Source organism: Priapulus caudatus, unplaced genomic scaffold (assembly GCF_000485595.1).
Source record: "Priapulus caudatus unplaced genomic scaffold, Priapulus_caudatus-5.0.1 Scaffold38, whole genome shotgun sequence".
NCBI classification, from domain to species: domain Eukaryota; kingdom Metazoa; phylum Priapulida; class Priapulimorpha; order Priapulimorphida; family Priapulidae; genus Priapulus; species Priapulus caudatus.
Window position 1 is genome coordinate 243,469 of NW_014577099.1, and position 18,425 is coordinate 261,893.

The 18,425-nt window shown below is 43.7% G+C and overlaps 3 protein-coding genes and 1 non-coding gene across 9 annotated transcripts in view; 2 read left to right on the forward strand and 2 right to left on the reverse strand.

The window, feature by feature from the left end:
• The window catches only part of LOC106819252 (regulator of microtubule dynamics protein 1-like), a 12,181-nt gene extending 10,023 nt beyond the window's left edge, over positions 1 to 2,158 (reverse strand). For all 4 annotated transcript variants that reach the window (XM_014823929.1, XM_014823922.1, XM_014823914.1 and 1 more), the window contains exon 1: positions 1,994 to 2,158. In XM_014823929.1, coding sequence (XP_014679415.1) covers positions 1,994 to 2,083 — 90 coding nt within the window. In that variant the 5' untranslated portion in view covers positions 2,084 to 2,158. The remainder of the gene's footprint in view (positions 1 to 1,993) is intronic.
• A 62-nt stretch (positions 2,159 to 2,220) lies between these two features.
• Positions 2,221 to 11,269, forward strand: LOC106819291 (UPF0544 protein C5orf45 homolog). Of its 2 annotated transcripts, none has more exons than XM_014823939.1 (5): positions 2,221 to 2,435; positions 8,219 to 8,344; positions 9,175 to 9,297; positions 9,410 to 9,565; positions 10,838 to 11,269. In XM_014823939.1, the coding sequence occupies exons 1-5, from the start codon at positions 2,316 to 2,318 to the stop codon at positions 10,991 to 10,993; spliced, it is 681 nt and encodes a 226-aa protein (XP_014679425.1). In that variant the 5' UTR covers positions 2,221 to 2,315; the 3' UTR covers positions 10,994 to 11,269. The 2 variants fall into 2 exon arrangements, 1 of the variants encoding a protein (XP_014679425.1); XR_001395395.1 differs by lacking the exon at positions 2,221 to 2,435 and adding an exon at positions 4,129 to 4,169.
• Positions 11,270 to 16,280: 5,011 nt separating this feature from the next.
• Trnaf-gaa lies at positions 16,281 to 16,353 on the reverse strand. Its single transcript has one exon. It is a non-coding gene; the product is annotated as a tRNA-Phe (tRNA).
• A 189-nt stretch (positions 16,354 to 16,542) lies between these two features.
• LOC106819140 (YTH domain-containing family protein 2-like) overlaps positions 16,543 to 18,425 on the forward strand; it is an 11,434-nt gene continuing 9,551 nt past the window's right edge. The window contains exon 1 of one of the 2 annotated variants that reach the window (XM_014823798.1): positions 16,543 to 16,822. In XM_014823798.1, the coding sequence (XP_014679284.1) occupies positions 16,796 to 16,822 (27 nt within the window). In that variant the 5' untranslated portion in view covers positions 16,543 to 16,795. Of the gene's footprint in view, positions 16,903 to 18,425 lie in introns of both variants that reach the window. The other variant, XM_014823805.1, reaches the window with a different exon arrangement.

Below are 18,425 nucleotides of genomic sequence, written 5' to 3' on the forward strand. Positions count from 1 at the left end.
GTGTGTCCGCGCTCATGCGCGCAGTGCGCGTGACAAATTTATTACTGCTTATTACCTCCGCCCAACGGAGTTGGAGGAGGTTATGTTTTCGCTCTCGTGTGCGTGTGTTCGTGTGTTCGTGTGTTCGCGCGATCGATATTAGCGCGTCAGCCAGCGAGCCAGCGAGCCAGCGAGCCAGCCAGTGCAGCGAGCCAGCGAGCGTGTACATATCAGCGAGCAGCAGCAACGAGCGGCTGCTACGAGCGATCGAGCAGCAAGCCAGCTAGATACAATAATGTAACCCAAACACAGGATATCCTGTTTTTGGGTTTCCATTATTGTTAGTGTGTTCGATTTGCTTCCCCAGAGCCACCTGGGTTAACCTGGGTACGAAATCGAACGCATCTGGGTTAGGGAAGATAAACAAATGGTTTTTGGGTTAACCCGGGTTAATTATCATCATGGATGCCAGTGACAAGAAAAAAAGAATAGCAATTGCAATCTAAGAATGGGCTCAAGGATAGAGAGCATGTCCAGTAATAATAATTATCCTATCCAATCACCGTCCTGGACATCATCTCTATCCTTGAACTGAATGGGCAAACACACGCAGTCATTGACAGTCCTGCTTCATTACTACTGCTACATTCATGCAATTCCCGCACTGATGTATCGTTGCCATGCATGGTGTCATTGCAATGGATTGTGGGATACTTCCCCAAGCCCCCCCCCCAAGTGAGCGGCTCGGCGAGCGGGTTACTTCATCCTCACCTGGGTTGACCCGGGTAACGCAAAAATACCACGTGACTGCCAAATCGAACGTATTTGGGGCTGGCCCGAGTAGACCCAGGTTAACTTGGGGAAGCAAATCGAACGCACTATGTATCTACAAGCCAGCAAGCCAGCGTGTACATGTCAGTACGCTGGCGTATATCATGGCTTATTCGTGTGTTTGTGAGTCGTATGGCGTATGTCGCTGGCGGAGGTATGCACTCTCCGTGAGTGCACTCTGTCTAGTAATATCTATGTGATAATGTGTAGGTAGGTAGTGCATACTCCCTCGATCCTCGCAGTACATCGATTACTAGATGCATACATAATCATGCTCGTTGCTAGCCACAAGTTCCCTTCTCGCTTAACACTACGTTGGCGACGACGTGTAACAGTCGGAGAGCCTGGTCGGTTTAGCTCGTAGCCAACCTCATTATTACTATTAGTATTAGCTCAAGTACTAGGGCTCATAGGGTCTATGTCCCCCAGGGTACTGCCGGAATGTACCCTGGGTACGGTCCGGTATACCTGGTAACTATCTGATATGGTTAGGGTTAGGGTTAGGGTTAGGGTTAGGGTTAGGGTTAGGGAGTAGGCGTAGGCGACTCCATAGACTCGTTAGTGGAGTAGGCGAGGTACGGTCCGGCATATTAGATAGTACCAGCAGAGCATATAAATCACGTTGATTTATATGTTCTGGTACCAGGGTACGTGTTCCGGTATACCAGACCGTACCCAGGGTACGTTCCGGCAGTACCCTGGGGGACATAGACCCTCTCAGCAGTACTACTACTAGGCATAGCCCGCGTACAGTTGCCCCAGGCAACCGTACGCGGGCTATAGTACTAAATCAGTAGATGTATATTAACATTATAGTAGCTCATTATACCATATACCAGCCTTACGTACAGTAGCAGGTTTACTATGCGCAAATCGCTAATACTATTATTATATACAATTATTATATATTACTATTAGTATTAGTATTAGTATTATTAGTATTACAATATATTATATTTACTAATGAGTAATGTCAGTAATGACAATCCCAATGGCAATGGCAGTAATGCGCAATCGGCAACCTAGCTCCAAGAAACGGTTAGCTAATCCTAGCTCCAAGCTAGGGTTAGAAATAATTGACGTTATTGACGGTGTATTGACGTTAGTCACACAGCCTGGTCGGGTTATCGGCAACCCTACTCCGTACTCGCTTGTACACTTCACTGCACTGCAGCTTACTTACCATAGCCCACGTCAATGGATTGTTGTAGACACGATATTTAATTCTCAAGGGTGTTTTCCGAACCGTGCAAATTATTCTGCGAAGAAGCATGTTTGTTTTGTTCCAGTTATCACTGAGAAAAGACGCCGATGAGCTGACTCTGTGTCCCACGTTTCTACAAGTATGTTTACTGGAGAGTGCTGCCCCCTGTACTCCACTTTATGTGACTTCTTCAATTTACCCAGAGATGGCGCTGATTTCACCCGCGCATTCAAAGCAGTGATTCAAAGCTCAGATTCAAAGCTGCAGAGACTGACTTTTTATCTGGTTTCACGTCGTTATAATGCCTCAGATCTTTAATGTGCTAAAATGCTGCTCCTGTGGCATGTTTCAAGTTCAGCAAAAGACAAAGGCTCGAAAATGGAGCTGTAAAGTTTGCAGTGTTAAACAAAGCGTGATAAAGGTCTCAGTGGCCACATGGCACATGTCATGTGTTTGTATACATCTAATGAGTAATGTAGAACCACTTTGGCAGCGTTCCAGAACGACCCGTGCATCTAATTTCTCCCCGTCCCGTTGAACTACTAAACGTTTTATAACACAAAGTACATGAAAAAACTGTAAATACATTATACTTTCTAAATTCGAGTGAAACTTCTTTGTCTCTACAGTACAGATTAACAGCTTTTTTAGCTTTTTCAGAGCCATTTTCTTAGAAAAACTCAAATAATTTTCAATTCGATTAACTAGAGGAGAGGTTTCAAACGGGAGGACTGGACGTGATCACTTACCTTTCATTTGAGCCCAAGATCGACCTCCTCCTTGCAGGAATTCAACGGGACGGGCCATTCAAAGACCCCCCATCAAAAATTAAAACGCTGTGGCTACGGGTACGGCAGCCGTATCTTAATGTCTCGAGGCTGGAGGTACGGCAGTCCATTTGCTTTCATACTTAACGAGACAAAGATGGCGGCGGGTGGCGCCAGATTTCGAAATAATGCCTTGGGAAATAAATTAACAATTTGAGAGTTTAGATGAGCTAGAACCCTAACCCTAACCCTAAACCTAACCCTATTAACGCCAAACGGGGCTTCAACGAACGACGGCTGCCGTACCTCCAGCCACTGCGAATAACGTTTGCAGGCGTTTTGCAGATAAACAATATAGTCAAACTCCATAATCGTCAACACAAACGGAAAAACATTGTAACATTATTTGATATTTAGTGGTTATAATAAGTTATAATACTTATAGAAATTTATTAGTTATCATAATCATTTAATGTAAAAATTACTTCTTACTCCTGGTTATATCTATGATCACAGGCACAGGCACTTGGAGCATTTCAATAAAATATAATGCTAAATAAATACGAATTCTATTTACTACCAATGTCTTAACATTTCTCTACTCTCTTTCGCCTAGTATTGCCGATAATTACCTGTAAATGCCGGTCAAATGCTCCTCTGCAACGCACAGGTACACCGCACGCACGGCGCACGCCGCTACACATTTATACTTATACACATATATCGCCGGCATCCAATAGGCAGCTGTTTGAGTGGGGGTGGTGGCTTTACAATTACAGGCTGCTAACATGATGCCTGTCCCATATTCTCTCATCGTGACCCATGCACGGATAGAGAGATGGTATAATCAGAGACTGGGAGTGCATAACACGTGCTCGGATAACGTAGATGGGACTCTCATTGTTCACATGATAGAAGTTGACTGATACACCACTAGGGCTGTAACGATCCACCGAAATCGAATCGGATCGAGATTCTCTTCCCTCGATCCGATCCTCGATATGTTTCCCCGTATTTTCGATTCCACTTCGAAACCACTTTTTTCCTCCAATAGATGGCGGCACTACGCTATATACTGTGGAGTGTTACTCAGCGGCTGTGCAGTGTATTATATATACTCTCTAGACTCTCTAGTCTATTCACCATTTAGTATTCATTGGCAATTTCTAATAATTTATTATTGCAAAATAATGAAAATATAAAAAATAAGATAACATTTCAATATTTTGGGAATCGAATCGAAGGATTCGAATCGAGAGGCTTGTGTATCGTTACAGCCCTGTACATGCACCACTAACCCAACCGCAGAACAGTCGATCGTAGGCATCCAGGCTTTTGTGGTTCTGAAAGTCCTTGAGAGTATAAAATGGACTCGGCTAGAATGTTAGGTAGTAAATTCACGAGATCCATATAAGTACGTGATGGGCACAAGTTGTGGTCCTCGCTCCATTCTCATACGGGTGTCGATTCCCAATGCACGCAATTTTCTCGAGATAGCGTGCTTTGGCTACGTTGTCTAGTGAATCAAAGTACTTGTCCATACTACGTACACTTCAGACAGTTGGCAAATGTGCATACACCAGATGTTATAAAAAGCTGCGTTTGATAGCTATATATATATGCAGTAAAATCGGTGAAATTTCTGAACACTCGATGTAAACAAACTCGAGTCCATGAACATATGTGTTGCATGCAATCTCTCGACACTAATAAACCTGCATGCAAAGCCCTGCAAAACCGGACCTGTATAATCTCATTGAACTCTAGCAGACTAGCACCCCAACCCACGCTGATAAACCTGCCTGCAACACCCTGTAAAACCGGGTCTGCACAATCATATCGAACTCTAGCATCCCAAAAAAACACGCGCTGGTAAACCTGTCTGCAAAACCGGGATCCACTTTACTATAATAACACAGTCACTATCGTATGTACAATCTATCGATGTCAAATAGGTCGATTGTGCATATCGGTAACACGTGTTCGCAATTCTGGAACCAGTATGGCCGGCGGCATGGAATTTTTAGCTATTTTTAGTGCAAGTCGCGGAACCCTCTATAGCAATAAATATGTCCTTATACCCCTGTCACACCTTCACGCGATCACGCTTGCGCTCCCACTGCGACCTGAAAAGTATGAAAGCGCGAGGAAAAGCGCAGTAAGTTCTCTGAGAACGAGTTGGTGACACAGTGGAAACTGTCAAGAACGGAAGAGGGTCGCCATGAGCTACCTTGAGCGCCAAACCTCGGCGCTTGTGTTGGTCCGAATCAAAACAAGCGCAGCGGGTCGGCGCTCTGTAATGAGCGGTGTAATGACGCAGTACAGTCGCCATGGCAGCGCAAAGCGAACTACATGAGCGTATCGTGGACGTAGCAACAACGCATAGAAGCGACTTGGGGTCGCAGAAATCGTCCACTGCGACTGGTTTGCGACTGCTGTATGCTCATTGGGCTCTCCATACGTGCCTCTTCCGTTCTTATTGCGCCGTTACTGCGCTTCCACTACGCTTGCTGGGCGTGTTTCTGCTCATTCTACGTCCACACTGCGCTGCCACTGAGACTATGACGCTCGTAATACGTCCAAGGCGTTGTTCCCACGTTTGCAATAGCCAATAGGCTCACAGAGCGTTCTTATTACGATCCCACTTTCACTGACCCCCCCACACATTTTTGTATAAATACAGCTTCATCTTCTATACACAATCAGTGTGCATCTGCTCTTCACCATGGCCGCACACAGGCAGAATGTGCTAATTGTACTACAGAATTAGCACATATGCGCAGCAGGCACAAGATTACCAGCCCCTTGTCAACATCATTAGAAGCAGAAGAAGGAGGAGGGAAAGAAGGGAGAGGAGATGCTGGGTTCGACCATGGTTAGACGTGGGGAGAAGAGTTCAGTTTGGCCACTATCACTGCCTAATGGCCGAGCTACGACACGAAGATCCTGCATTCTTCTTTAACTTTCTGAGAGTACAACCAAAGATGTTTGATGAGCTCCTAGCAAGACTTGGTCCAAGATGCACCAAACAAGACACCATAATAGGAAGGCTATGGAACCAGGGTTGAAGATTGCAATTATTATGCGCCACCTAGCAACTGGTGACAAGTACGCCAGTATGAAGTTTGACTTCAGAGTTCCTCATAACACCATGTCTGTCCTAGTACGAGAAGTCTGCCAGGCCATCGTAGATGAGTACAAGGAGGAAGTCATCAGCTGTCCAATCTCCCCTGAAGAAGGGCGTGCCGTTGCTGAAATGTTTGCACGTAGATGGAACGTCCCTCATGCCTGTGGAGCCCTTGATCGAAAACATGTTGCCTGCAGAAAGCCAGCGAACAGTGGAAGCCTTTATCACAACTATAAAGGCTTCTTTTCCATTGTTCTAATGGGCCTCGTCGATGCGGACTATAAGTTCCTCTGGATAGATGTTGGAGGCTACGGACACATGTCAGATGCACAGATCTTCAATGATTCAGAGCTGAATGAGTGCCTAGTAGATGGGACCATTTGTCTTCCTCCAGCAGACCCCCTACCAAATGACGACAGGGACATGTCATATTTCTTCCTGGCTGATGATGCGCTCGCGATGCGGACCAACATGATGAAGCCTTACTCGATGCGCAAGATGACCAAAGAGCATAGGATCTACAACTACAGGATATCTAGAGGGCGTGGCGTTGTGGAGAATGCCTTTGGCATCCTTGCCCAACGTTGGCAGATTCTCCTGACCACCATGCAGCATGAACCTGACACCATACGACTGATCGTCGAGGCCTGCGTCTGTCTTCATAATTTGATGAGACTGCGTTATCCTACCATTCAGAATGCTGCCTTGGATGCGGAGGATGTCAACCACCAACTGATCCCAGGTGCTTGGAGGGCTGATGCTAACATGCATGAGCTGAACGACATTAGAGGGAACAACCGTGACACCACTGCAGCCAAGAAACAACGAGAATACCTCAAGCTGCACTTCAATTCACCTGCAGGCTGCTAGCATGATATTAAAAGTCAGTTACAAAAAAGACAGTTCAAAAGTTCACAAGTACACAGTACACAATATTGTATGTTTGAAATAAATAATTATGGTAATGTTAAAATAAATATATTTTGTTCTGTTTCTTTTATGCATAATGCCTTGCTTATGTAATTTCTTAAATGTCTTTAAATAAAGTTATATTAACTTAAACTTAAACAAAAAAATCCCAATTCCCAAACATAAAAGTCAGACGTCCCCAAACCTGCAAAATAAAATAAACTGCGCACGCGCAGTGAGCGAGTTGCAAACGTATTGAGAGCGTAGTAAGAGCGCAGCGAGAGCTACTTGGACGCACTGAGAGCGCACAGAGCGCAGTGGGAGCGCACTGAGAGCGCACAGAGCGCAGTGGGAGCGCACTGAGAGCGCACAGAGCGCAGTGGGAGCGCACTGAGAGCGCACAGAGCGCAGTGGGAACGCACTGAAGATCAAACTGGGAATGCATAGGATCGCAGTGAGAGCGTAATAAGCGAGTCAAGAGCGTACTGTAAGCTACTGTTAAGCTGCATGGTGTCACACCATGGTCACAGCACGCCATGGATTTCCGTGGGCTGCGCTTTTCCTCGCGCTTTCATACTTTTCAGGTCGCAGTGGGAGCGCGAGCGTGATCGCGGGAAGGTGTGACAGGGGTATTAGGTGGCAGGAAGGCGGAAAAACGCCGTTGAACCGATGCTACTCGCCTGTTTTCGACCGTTTGTGACCATTGCAACGCTCGCGTATTTCACGCCATATCACTTGTATTCTCTGTGCTACGGCCCTAATATTTATGCTCGTACTTGCGCGCGTCATTTACGCACTTATACTACTCGGTATCCGCAGTCAATTACCTCAACATACGTTGATATTGTGTTTGTTTAAGATATTATTATTAGCATGATTATGTTGTTTCATTTTCATCACCTACTATTTATAATACTACCTATTATTTCATACTGTAGTATTAGAATGAAATGAGTACCTATTAAGCCGCTAACGTGGCTGATAACTATTGTGGCACTGGTGTAAATGGTACATTTTACCTATCCAGCTTCTATTCGACACATTAGAGAGGTAGAAGGAAAATGTACACTGTTGGGTATGTGAGGTGGTCTTCTAGGAGTCTTGGTTGTGTGGGAAATGTTGGTGAAAGTATGACATCTCTTTATCTTGTTTCTAATGCTGATGATTAGGTTTGCTCTGCACAGACGTTCTGGATAAATGCTATGACAGCTAGTATACAGTGTTACCGGGGACTATATATAATGGTATATTTATCGCGTCGGATCGAGTTTTGGCGCCAAACGCGAGCTTTGGTGTGCAGACGACCTCCACAAAAAACTTTCAGTTTTCGGAGCTTTTCTGTTTTCAGAACTTTGGATAATAGTGTGTACTGTATACAATGTGTACATGTTCTTTATACAGATATATGGGCAAGGAACAGGACCAGAGTGCAGGGAACATGTTAAGACCTGTAATACCGTTCAAGGCCAAAAAGATGAAATTGCACATCAGTTGTTATTAGCCAGTGATTTTGACCCACAACAAACGGTCAGTAGAATTATGAACAGAACTTAATTTAGCTTATATAGTGTATGTATAAGTATTTATGTTCATAATCCTATGTATAAAATGTATATACACTTCACCCACGATTTAACAGACCAATAGGGGAGGGGGTTGGGGTGTCCAGTAAGGCCGATAGTCCGTTATTTCCGAATATAGTATGCTGGACACTATATATTTGTGGGTAATATTTTCTTATAAAAACTACTATACATACATAATACAGTAGCATACACACAGTAAGCATAATAAACATTATAATCGTTGTAAGTAAAAGGGTACAGTAGAGACATTTTTGTTACCTTTTTTGGTGGATACATAAATACATAGTTTGTTTTGCCATGATCATATAGTGGGGCTTCAGAATAAATTTATTCTTAGTCAGAGAAGCTATGTACCTCCACTGGCCCTTCCACTGCCATGCTTGTAAATAGTTGTATAAATGGAGGGGTTAGAAGCAACAACAGGTTTGAAAAACGGTTCCAGCTTCAATTGTTTTCGACGCTGATACTGCTCGCTCATGACATGTTCTCTAAAAGTGCGAATTTTTTGTCCGTTGCTTCCGCTAAATCGGGGTCAGTTAAATAGAGGGTGAAGTGTATGTGCATGATAGAAGCCATTGCCATTGCCATTTTTAGTTTCCTGTTGCGACAATGACCAATGTGTGCATAGAAAATGATGAAAGTGATGCAGTGAAATTAAGTACACTTGCATTCTAGCTCAAGGTATCTATTTGGTCGCGATTATATGGTTTATAGGACCTTTAATGAAATTCTCTCCGAAAATGAGATTGCTTTTCACGTTTGTTTTTATAGGTTTTACATTTTGACCAACCAACGGGCTCTGATGAGATATCTAGTAAATGGCCCCAATTTATTGAAGAGGAACAGACAAAGACTGATATCATAGATGCCGAAGAAGACTATATTTCTAGCTGGGTAATGATTGCACACATTTAGTATATATGCAAAAAAAGTATTCATATTTATACAAGCAACTCGAATTTATTTTTTTTACCTGAAATGTTTAATGTGTTATGCATGTGTATAGGATCGCTGCATCCCAAGTGATGATCCTGCTCAAAAAAGAAAGAAATGTCGACAAAGATCATATGAGGCTATCAGCAACACTGGAAGCCAAGTTAATGATGTGAAAAAGAGAAAGTCCCATGTATATATTCCCTGTGATGAGCAGCAATCAAATAAGGTTGGTGTTTGATATAGTGTTTAGTAAGAAGCTATCAGGGATATTGGCATGGTTTTTTGGCTTTACCTTATCTGTTAGAAATTTTATTAAATGTCATATCATCAGGAGTGTATGTATTTAGCTCAGCTGACGTAGTCAGATGCAGCTTGTAGCATCGCATGATTGTCTGTGCGTGCGTCCGTGCGTCCGTCTGTCAACAGTTGGGCACAAATCTTAACCGCTCGACGTACGGTCACGATATTCGGGACGTGGGGGGGGGTAATCCGAAAACAGTTGGGATGTCGAAGCTGGGGGTCAAAGGTCAAGAGGTGTAAAAGAAGGGGGAACATTCCCTCCTTAACTTAAGGTATAGGGAGGAAATGCAGAATTGCGGCACAAATCTAAACGGCTCGGCCTAGGCTCGTGATAGTCGGTGTATAGCATCATGGTAGGAAAAGCCATCACTGTGCCGAAATTGGAGGTCAAAGGTCAATGGGGCACAGGGCAGATTTTAGACATTTTCTGAGGACATGGTATGACGGAGCGATTGAAAAACTTTTTTGTTTCAGCGGTAACCTACCATTTTTATGGCTTTATTGAAAGGACCATGAAATGTACTTTCCGCTGACATGCGAAGAGTAAGTGTCGGATAACCTTTTGACCCTCTTGAAGAGGGTTAAACATGGATTTGTTGACTGTTAACGACGCTCACGCACGACGCATATCCATGATAACATGTTAATATAGCGAAGTCATTAAAGTTACACAGCTGTCTCTTTATTACTGTAGTACCAGTAAGTATATCAAAGCCTATCATAGATTTTAGATCTGTATTAGTATAGTCCTAGATATATGCTCTGAGCACGAACGCGGTGGCAGGAGCTAGGGCGCACTTGATTCGGTTGCCAGTGAGTTTATCAGAAGAATACCTGGCTACAGTACACGTCAGTTGAGCGCTGTCGCTCTGCGGCACTTGTTTTAATATCATGATGAAACCCAGGATATTGAGCTTAAAACAGCTAATCGTGTACATATACTACCATCGAGTGTAATTTAATAGTTGTGTTGACAGTTCCCCTTTTGGTTTTATAACAGTTTAAAAGTGCCATTACTATAGCATAGAAAATTATATAATATATACTACAGAATCTGTGATATGAAGTACTTGGGGAGTTAAATGTGTATGTAATTCATATGAGGGGGCTATTTTACTGTAATAAAAAGCCGATGCGTGTTAAACTACATTTTGCCTGTATATGCTGCTAATAATTATATTGTATTTCTTAATTATAGCTTTCAGGATCCATACCTGAGTCACGAATTGTCCCAACATTTCAACCACGGGCATCCTGCAAGGATAACATATTGCCAAGCAGTAATACCCGTGCCCTAGTAACAAAAGAAGAGATACACTCAAGTGGCAGTAAATGGGAGCAATTTTATCTGTGAATATTTTACTGAAATTAAAAGGTTATAAAACATTCTTAATTACTTTGAAGCCCACATTAATTGCTAAATGCGTGCTACTAGTGGCTAGTGTAATGACGAATTAAATATACTTTTTAGGATTATATTGTAACAGATGGCAGGCAATGTACGTAAAGAGGAAGACTATTATAATGACCGTGATATCATCTGTCCTTACTTCTCACTGTTAATGTGTTGAATTATTTATTATGGTGGCCTTGTATGGATTTCTTTATAAATAACATGTTTTTATGCTTACCTCTTGCTGTTTAATTAAGTCACTTTTTTATTTGAGAAAATGTGGGAGTGTGCTCTTACCAAAGCTCACTACCATTTGACCTAATTTGATACAACTATTCCCAATCCGAACACTACTACTGCAGGTATATATGGTGCTTGGTCCGGTTCTTTCTCTTGCATGAGAACGGTTAGAAAACTGTTTGAAACATCGTTGTAAGTAGCAGTGATGATATTCCTACTTTGACGCTTGTGACAATAATTGAATTGTTACATTCAATCATCTACTCTTTATATATTATCAGAAGTAGATAATAGGATAATAGTAATTATATCCCTATTATCTACTTCTGATATTATGTATGTGTAACGTTGAATTAAAAGTTCGATGTATAAATGATGATATAGAAATCCAAACTTGTGTGGTAACCTGAGTAAACTTTAATATCTTACACACAGTGTGTCCATCTTGCACAAAGGAACAAAGAAACGCGCACACGCGCATAAGCACGTGTACATGTGCTCACTCCCGCGATAACCACCAGACTCACCCACATTTTATCCATAACCCTGCATTCTGGTACAACACATTCACACTGATGTGTCAAACTGCTAAATACAAAAGATGCGTCGCGTCACGCTCACTGCTAAAATAATAGTCTCTGGCTACGTGAACAAACAGCTGTTACATTTCTCTCCCCCTTTTCTTAACACGATGCCCCATTGTGATTTCGGACTCCTGGCCGATCTAAACTAGGTTTTCAACGTTACTGAATCATTAACTATATTTATACTCTACAAAACAAGTAACGATAAAGTTCGATCACCATACTAGTCAGAAATTTAACACATTTGGCGGTGAACATTTTGATATCGCTGCAATTACTCTCACTCTTGCGTCTTTTTATGCTGTAACGTACATGGCGTCTGCGTATACCGACACGCATTACCGAAACCACGTTTAGCCATGTGCTCCATTGCATCCTCATTTAAACCTCTTAATCCCATTATTACACACAGCACCGATGTGGACCTGACAATCTTTGTCACTTCCACACATCATACAGCCAAAAAAAATACGCAAAACTGATTTCATATTTTCGATGAAATGTTTTAGGCCTATCAAACTCTAATTGAAGAATGTGTTTAGCAGTCTGACAATATAGCGTAAACGTACCGTTAGCACAAATTCAAGAAAACGATCACACATTTCTATACAGAGTTTCACACAAAAGATTTTCTCACACAAAGACAAACGGTCACAAGCATCTACCATGGAAAAAATACCGCGTACATAAAACAGATAAAAATACACATTCCTGATAATGTCATACTTTCACGTCCAGTTTCGACGGCACGAGATTGAAGCTTTCCACCAATTAAATTCTATAATTTTGTTTAGCCATTACAGTCCGCAATATATCTTTCCCGTCCTCTGTCTCTGCTCTGTCAGCCTTGCCTTCTCTGTTCTGCTCTCCTTTCTCTCTCACACATAGGTCGAGACTCAGACTTGCCCTTGCAGTATCACGGATACAACACCGGCCCTTCCTTCCTTTACGCTGACTTACTCAGAGTAGTTCATATACGCCGTGTGTATCCACCATTCTCTCTCCCGCGTCTCGCTCTGTTCCTCCCATCTCGCTCTCCGCCATTCTTCGTCTCTGTCGATCGCTCTCCGTCGTTCTTCGTTTATCCTACTCTTGCTCCTATTCCCGTCTCTCTCTCTCTCTCTCTCTCTCTCTCTCTCTCTCTCTCTTCCTCCGTCTCTCGTCCGCTGTCCGTTTCTCTCTCTCCAGTTTTCTTGCCAGCGGTGTACCCAGCGACTCCTGTATCTTCTTCCTTCTCCATCTTCCTTGCGTAGTATGGCTCGTAGATCGACAACGAAGTGCCTTACGTTGCGTCCGCAAAGGAATACCCAGGTGTTTGACTGTCACTGGCACAAAAAATGTAACGTTGAATTAAAAGTTCGATGTATATATAAATGATATAGAAATCCAAACTTGTGTGGTAACCTGAATAAACTTTAATATTTTACACACAGTGTGTCCATCTTGCACAAAGGAACAAAGAAACGCGCACACGCGCATAAGCGCGTGTGCTCACTCCCGCGACCACCACCAGATTCCCCCACATTTTAGCCATAACCATGCAGGGGCGTAGCCAGGATTTTCAAAGTTGTAGGCACGACTATCTGAGCGGAGCGCCATCATCAGTTGGCGCGGAGCGTACAAGAAAATTTTTGGTTTTACAAACCCCCCAGATGGCCGGAAACGGCCCTTCCCGAGTGTTCATTCTGGTTCCCTGGCCTCTTGCTAACTTGAGACACCTCATTCAATATCACTTTTAAACCCAAAAAACACAAAACTGAGTTATACAATAAGTGTTACGAACGATTAAAATGTTAAAAAACTGAACAAGATCGGATCCTAGTCTTTTTTCGGCGGGTAGAGCTGTTGAATGAAACGCGACGCGATAGAAATGACAGCCTAGATGACAGAAGAATAGGTCACCTAATTTAGCCATATTCCTTGCTAACGTTCATTTCAATAGTTTTTCGCTGTCTAGACTCTTAAACTCGTCCAGCAAGCTTATGGATTTGAATTATGGGTGTTTAAAAAAAGAAGAAGATAACTTGGCCAAAAAAAGTGTAGGCCCGGGCCTACAGTGCTACATACTGGCTACGCCCCTGCCATGCATTCTGGTACAACACATTCACACTGATGTGTCAAACTGCTAGATACAAAAGATGCGACGCGTCACGCTCACTGCTAAAATAATAGTCTGGCTACGTGAAACGAACAGCTGTTACATATGTGTTTTGCATGCAATCTTCTGCATTTTAGCTGCGCTACCTCTTTCTCTGTACGTTCCGTACTTTCTTCTACTGTTTCCCTTTGCCTCTCAGTCTACTCGCCCATCTTATCTGTTGTTTAATTGTATTTGCTCATTTGCTGATTAAAATTTTGACTAGTTAAAAACTAAAATTTGTCATCTCTCACTCTTTCTCTGTTCCTCCTCTCCTCTCCTCTCTATCTTCTTCTCTCCCACTCTGAGTCTCGTACCCTCTACCTCTCTCCCTCTGTTCGCCAAGTGTCCCATGACTGATTTCGTTACGAAATCAACTACTGCGAGTGATTTCGTTACGAAATCAGCTACTGCGAGTGATTTTGTTACGAAATCAGCTACTGCGAGTGATTTCGTTACGAAATCATGCTACACTTGGCGCATGACTTGATTTCGTTCCAAAATCATTGATTTCGTAACGAAATCAATAAGACGCCTCGATCGCTCGCCGTCCCTTTCTCTGCCTCCCTCCCTCCTCGCTCTCTCACTCACTTACCACCCTCGAACGCTTCGCGATCCCCTCCCTCCTTCCCTCCCTCTCACTCAGCCACCTCGATCCCTCTCTCCCTCCTCCCTCCTCCTCCCTCCCTCCCTCTCTCACTCACTCACTTACCACTTCGACCCCCTCCCTCCCTCCCTCCCTCACCACCTTCTCCCCTCCTCCGCCACCTCCTCCACCACCTTCTTCCCCTCCTCTACCTTCTTCCCCTCCTCTACCTTCTTCCCCTTCTCCTTCCCCACCACCTTCTCCCCCTTCTACTCCACCAGCTTCTCCCCCTCCTCTACTTCCTCCACAATCTCCCACTCTCCTCTACCTTCTCCACCGTCTCCCACCATCCTCTACATCCTCCCTCTTCTACCTTCTTCCCCTCCTCTACCTCCTCTCTCCCCTATCTCCCCACTCCTCGTCCTCCTCCACCACATTCTCCCCTCCTCTACCTCCTCCCCCCTCCTTCTCCACCACTTTCTCCCCCTCCTCTACCTCCTCCGTCTTCTCCCCGCCATCCTCTACCTACTCCCTCTTCTACCTTCTCCCTCTCCTCTACCTTCTCCCTCTCCTCTACCTCTTCCACCCTCTCCCACCATCCTCGACCTCCTCCCTCTTCTACCTTCTCCGCCTCTACTACCTCCTCTCTCCCCTATCGCCCCACTCCTCGTCCTCCTCCACCACATTCTCCCCCTCCTCTACCTCCTCCCTCCTCTACCTCCTCCCCCTCCTTCACCACTTTCTCCCCCTCCTCTACCTCCTCCGTCTTCTCCCACCATCCTCTACCTACTTCCTCTTCTACCTTCTCCCTCTCCTTTACTTCCTCCACCTTCTTCCACCATCCTTGACCTCCTCCCTCTTCTACCTTCTCCCCCTCCACTACCTCCTCTCTCCCCTATCTCTCAACTCCCCCTCCCCTCCACCACATTCTCCCCTTCTACCTCCTCCCTCCTCTACCTCCTCCCCCACTACCTTCTACCCTCCTCTTCCCCCTCCTTCTCCACCACTTTCTCCCCCTCCTCAACCTCCTCCGTCTTCTCCCACCATCCTCTACCTACTCCCTCTTCTACTTCTACCTCTACCTTCTCTACCTCTTCCACTTTCTCCCACCATCCTCGACCTCCTCCCTCTTCTACCTTCTCCCCCTCCACTACCTCCTCTCTCCCCTATCTCCCAATTCCCCCTCCCCTCCACCACATTCTCCCCTTCTACCTCCTCCTTCCTCTACCTCCTCCTCTTCCCCCACCACCTACCCTCATCCTCGACCTCCTTTATGTACCCCTTTTCTACCTCCTTCCTGTCCCCCTTTTCTACCTCCTCCCCTTCTCCCCTCCTCCTCCGTCTTCCTTTCCCTCGTCCTCCTACTTCCTCCTACTCCGTCTTCCTACCTCTTCTACCTCCACCCCTTCTCCCCTCCTCCTCGCCCACTATCTTCTCCCTCGTCCTCTACCTTCTCTCCTTCCTCCTGTACCACCTTCTCCCCTCCTCATATACCTCGTCCCTTTTTCTCTATTTCGATCCACGGATCGAATGATTCGATTCACGGATTGCATTATTCGATCCGTAAATCGAAGCATTCAATCCGTGAATTTTATAAGTGATAAAATCAACCATAAAACAAAAAATCGAATTATGAAACAAAATACATGCCATATGTGTGTACCAAGATAATGGCTTGGGAGTAGAAACAAAAAAGTTTCTTGCCGAAACCCGGGATTGAACCAGGGACCTTTAGATCTTCAGTCTAACGCTCTCCCAACTGAGCTATTTCGGCCAACTGACAATTTATTAAACAACGATAACAGCCTAGTAATGTAGTTGTAACGTTATGACTTTGTGATAATAATACATGTGTTTTCTATCTTTACTTTTATAATATGTTGTACCTTTCTTAAAAATATTAGCGTAAATATTCGCTAAATCGTCTTCTTTCTGCAAATAATTATGTTAGCTGTCTCGCGAGAAAACGAGGCGCGGCACACGCACTATCCGCCATTATTGGCGGTCTGCAGTATTCTTTAGGAATTGTTCACGTGAAACGTGTTTGTAGAGTTCTGCAGAATAAATCCATTTATTTTTACTGACATTGCATTCATACACTTGGATTTTTCATCAAAAGACTGTTAACTTTGTCATACTTGATCACACTACGGAAATATATTTTTTAAATTTAGATTTGTACGGAACTTCAACTAGGTCACAATTTCGTGTATGGGATGTCTGGATTCAACTTTGATCACCAGGTACGCCGTAACGCGCGCAAGTCGACTTATCCTAGTCGTCGACTACGTGCCTAAAATGCAGCGTATACATGATATGTCAGGTCGGTCGCTACGTATAATTAGCTGAGAGTGAAAAAAACAGCCAAACTAAAACTTCAACGTAGTGTCAGGAGTCTAGTATCAATAAGACAATATCTATTGATACTGATAGACTCCTGCTAATACTAATGCAGATGGGGTCGTTGTCGTATCAGGTACTACAGCTCAAGGGGTCGTTGTATCAGGTACTACAGTACAGATATGTACCCGAGGTACATATATATGTATACACAAAGTGTACCAGACTTAATTGTACTACAGAAGTGTACCCTAATCCTAACCCTAACCCTAACCCTAGCCCTAACCCTAACCCTAACCCTAAACATACCTCATAGTCATATAAACATAATACTAAACAACCTAAAACTACCTCGGGTACATATCTGTAGTACCTGATACGACAACGACCCCATCTGCGGTACTACAGTACAGATATATCATATGTACCCGAGGTAGTTTTAGGTTGTTTAGTATTACTATTAAAATGTAGTATTATGTTTATATTTTTATATGAGGTACGGTATGTTTAGGGTTAGGGTTAAGGTTAGGGTTAGGGTACACTTCTGTAGTACAAGTCTGGTACACTTTGTTTATACATATATGTACCTCAGGTACATATCTGTAGTACCTGATACGACAACGACCCCTTGAGCGTTACTAGTTGGCAACCTTGTCAGCGATAATATCGGTCAGACGTCATTGATCATACATGACGACAGTAAAAAGTTAACACGGGAATATACGCACGCATACGTAGTCAGGATTCTCCCCAGGAATTTCAGAAGGCATGTCAGGTATTCGGGCAATTTATCCTCGATTGCCAATACAAAAACCAAACTAGGAGTAGGATTGGGCCATGGCATGTATGTGCCATACGATCAATTCGAAAACGTATAGGGCGCAAACCCAATTCTGATTTCTGTGTATCATCAACTGATGCACAGACTTTCCGTATATCAAGGAATGATGCAAAAACCCTAACCCTAACCCTAAGTCATAAAGTATATAACCTTAGGTATCACGAAGTGTGTTAGGGTTAGGGTTAGGGTTTTTGCATCATTCCTTGATATACGGAAAGTCTGGGGGCCGTTGTCAGAAAAATCGTAAAGTTAATGCTAATGTTAATGCTACGATAACACTTACGACTAATGTTAATGTTACGAGAGTAGCGTTGACAGAAACACATCGTAGCTACGAGCAAACTCACGATAACAGGAACTTCATAATTTCATGTCACAAGGCTGCTGATTGGATGAGAATCGATCACAAAATTCAAATTCATACACATTTTTTGAACATCACAGTAATTTATGCATATTATCAATTGATAGACTCCTGATATTCTGATGGTTAACCACATAAATAATATTTGATGAAAAACGACGCGGTCATGAATTTATTCTGCACAACAAGACAAATTCTCACACTGTAAAGCTAGCAGCACACTTCACCATTTTCGTTGCTCGTACAGGCAATTTTCGTGGTCGGCAATTTTTGTGGCCGTTGCCGCGTCACAGCACACTTT